The sequence below is a fragment of the Grammomys surdaster genome, unplaced genomic scaffold, assembly GCF_004785775.1.
Source record: "Grammomys surdaster isolate TR1022 unplaced genomic scaffold, NIH_TR_1.0 125430, whole genome shotgun sequence".
NCBI lineage: Eukaryota > Metazoa > Chordata > Mammalia > Rodentia > Muridae > Grammomys > Grammomys surdaster.
Window position 1 is genome coordinate 349,636 of NW_021620297.1, and position 2,115 is coordinate 351,750.

Here is a 2,115-nt window from a genome sequence, read left to right on the forward strand (position 1 = left end):
AGTGGAAACAGGAACCAAATCTTGAGGCAGCTGGTCACATCCACAGTCAAGAGCAGAGAGAAGATGAAAACTTACTTGTCCTCAATCCCTCTACACATAGGCAGTCCAGGATCCCTGCCTAAGGAATGGTGCCACCTACAGGGGGCTGTCTCCATCAAAGTAATAAAGTAATCTCCACAGACCCAACTACAGGCCAACCTGATTTAGAGAAGCCCTTGCTGAGACTCTATTTGCAGGTGATTCTAGATGTGTCAGGTTGATAACCAAAGCCATCACAAGCTACAAGGGGTGGGTACAATCCTGTAATCGCAGCACTTAGGCAGAAGCAGGTAGATATTTTTGAGTTTGAGGCCAGCCTGATCTACATAGTGAGTTCCATGTTGGGGCTGCAAAGTGAGAGTCTGTCTCAAAAAAAATTATAAAAACTAGATGTCACAGATGGGTAAGTGGGCAGATGGATGGCACGGCAGGATACTGGACCGCATTCCTCGTTCTGAGGTGTATAGGCTCTGTAACCTTGGACAATTTCTTCTTCTTTCCCTGTCCTTCCCTCTATTCCCTTCTTCTCTTCCCACCCTCCCCTCTTCCTCTCTATTCTGAGACAGAATTTTACTCTTAGCTCAGGCTAGCCTCAATGTGACTGTAATCCTACTGGCTTAACTTCCTGTGTGCTAAGATTGTAGGACATTATGCAGAAAAAAAAAAGAAAAGAAATTATTTTTGGAGACAGGTTCTCATTATATAGTCTTACACTGTGTAGACCAGGCTAGCCTTGAAGGCCTGGTCCTTCTGCTTCAGTCTTCCAAGTACTGGAGCCACAGACATGTGTTAACCTGTCTCAAAGTCATGTGTTTTGTTTATTTGTTTGTTTGTTTGTTTGTTTGTTGAGACAGGCAAATTGCCAAGCCAGGCAATTTGCTGCTTTTCTTCTTCCCTCTCTTCCTTCCTCCTTCCTTTTCCCCTTTCCTTTCCTCCCTTCATTTCTGTAACAGGGTCTCATGTACCACAGGCTAGCCCCTAACACACTGTGTAACCAAGGATAATCATGAACTTCTGAACTTCTTATCTTCACTTACCAAGTAGGGATTAAAAGGATGTGCTGCTGCACTTTGTTTATTGTCCCTTCTGTCCCCCGACCCCCGCTGCCCTGCCTGTTTCCTCATCTGTTATGGATACATTATAGCAGTAATTCTTAACTCTTGCAATTTGGTGTGAGGAGGGAATGGGTTGATTTGCATAAAGCCATGGTATAGAGCATACCTCGGTTTATTGGAGTGGGAGAGAGAGGGGCGCATGTCTCCACAACAGTGCAAGAAAGAGCAGGGCCACGGGAGACATGGGAGAGGTGAATGAATCACACACACACACACACACACACTCACACACATACACACACTCACACACATTCATACACATTCACACACACTCACACACAAGACCCCGTCAATGGTTTATTAGGGGCTCAGATGGGACTTGGGGATCTTTCTGCTTCGTTCCCCAGGAGGAGCTCAGATCTGGACATAGGACAAGGTGATGTCACCCTTGATCTCCAGCATGTCCACCCTTTGGAAGGCTTGGAACCGATGCGAGAAGTCGAAAAGGTGCTGGCCGTTGGCAAACACCTTGAATCGATCCATGCCGCAGCGGATTGACAGCTGTAGGGGAGAGAAGAGGTGAGGTCCAGAAGGACTGGGATCTGTGGGAGGCGGGAAGGGGACCCTCAGACTCACATCGAAGAACTGCCCAGGGCCAAATGGGTTGTAGGCCACCTTCCTCTCTTCGGAGCCCCAAGAACCATTCATGTAGCTGTTGCGAACCACACTGTCACCTATGCGGGGGTTCAGGTGAAAAGCTATGTCCCCGGATGATCCCACCTTGAAGTTGATGATAAAGCTGAAGACAAATAAGGTGTCAAATGGTATCCAGTGTCTGAGACTCCAAAGGAAGAAAGCTGGGACCTCAACCCCTGGGTCTGAGAGGATGGCTGAGGCAGAGCCCCTGAGTCTGAGAAAGGAGGGCGCTGGACCCCCAGGTCTGATGGAGGAGGGCTGGTGCCTGGACCCCCGGGTCTGATGGAGGAGGGCTGGTGCCTGGACCCCCAGGTCTGAGGGAGGA

At 48.7% G+C, this 2,115-nt stretch overlaps 1 protein-coding gene across 3 annotated transcripts in view; it reads right to left on the reverse strand.

Annotated features, from left to right (window-relative positions):
* Positions 1–1,443: 1,443 nt before the first annotated feature.
* Positions 1,444–2,115, reverse strand: part of Lgals4 (galectin 4) — a 7,670-nt gene continuing 6,998 nt past the window's right edge. For 2 of the 3 annotated variants that reach the window (XM_028786234.1, XM_028786232.1), the window contains 2 exons: positions 1,731–1,893; positions 1,444–1,655 (listed from right to left, as the gene is read on the reverse strand). In XM_028786234.1, coding sequence (XP_028642067.1) covers positions 1,509–1,655; positions 1,731–1,893 — 310 coding nt within the window. In that variant the 3' untranslated portion in view covers positions 1,444–1,508. The remainder of the gene's footprint in view (positions 1,656–1,730; positions 1,894–2,115) is intronic. The other variant, XM_028786233.1, reaches the window with a different exon arrangement.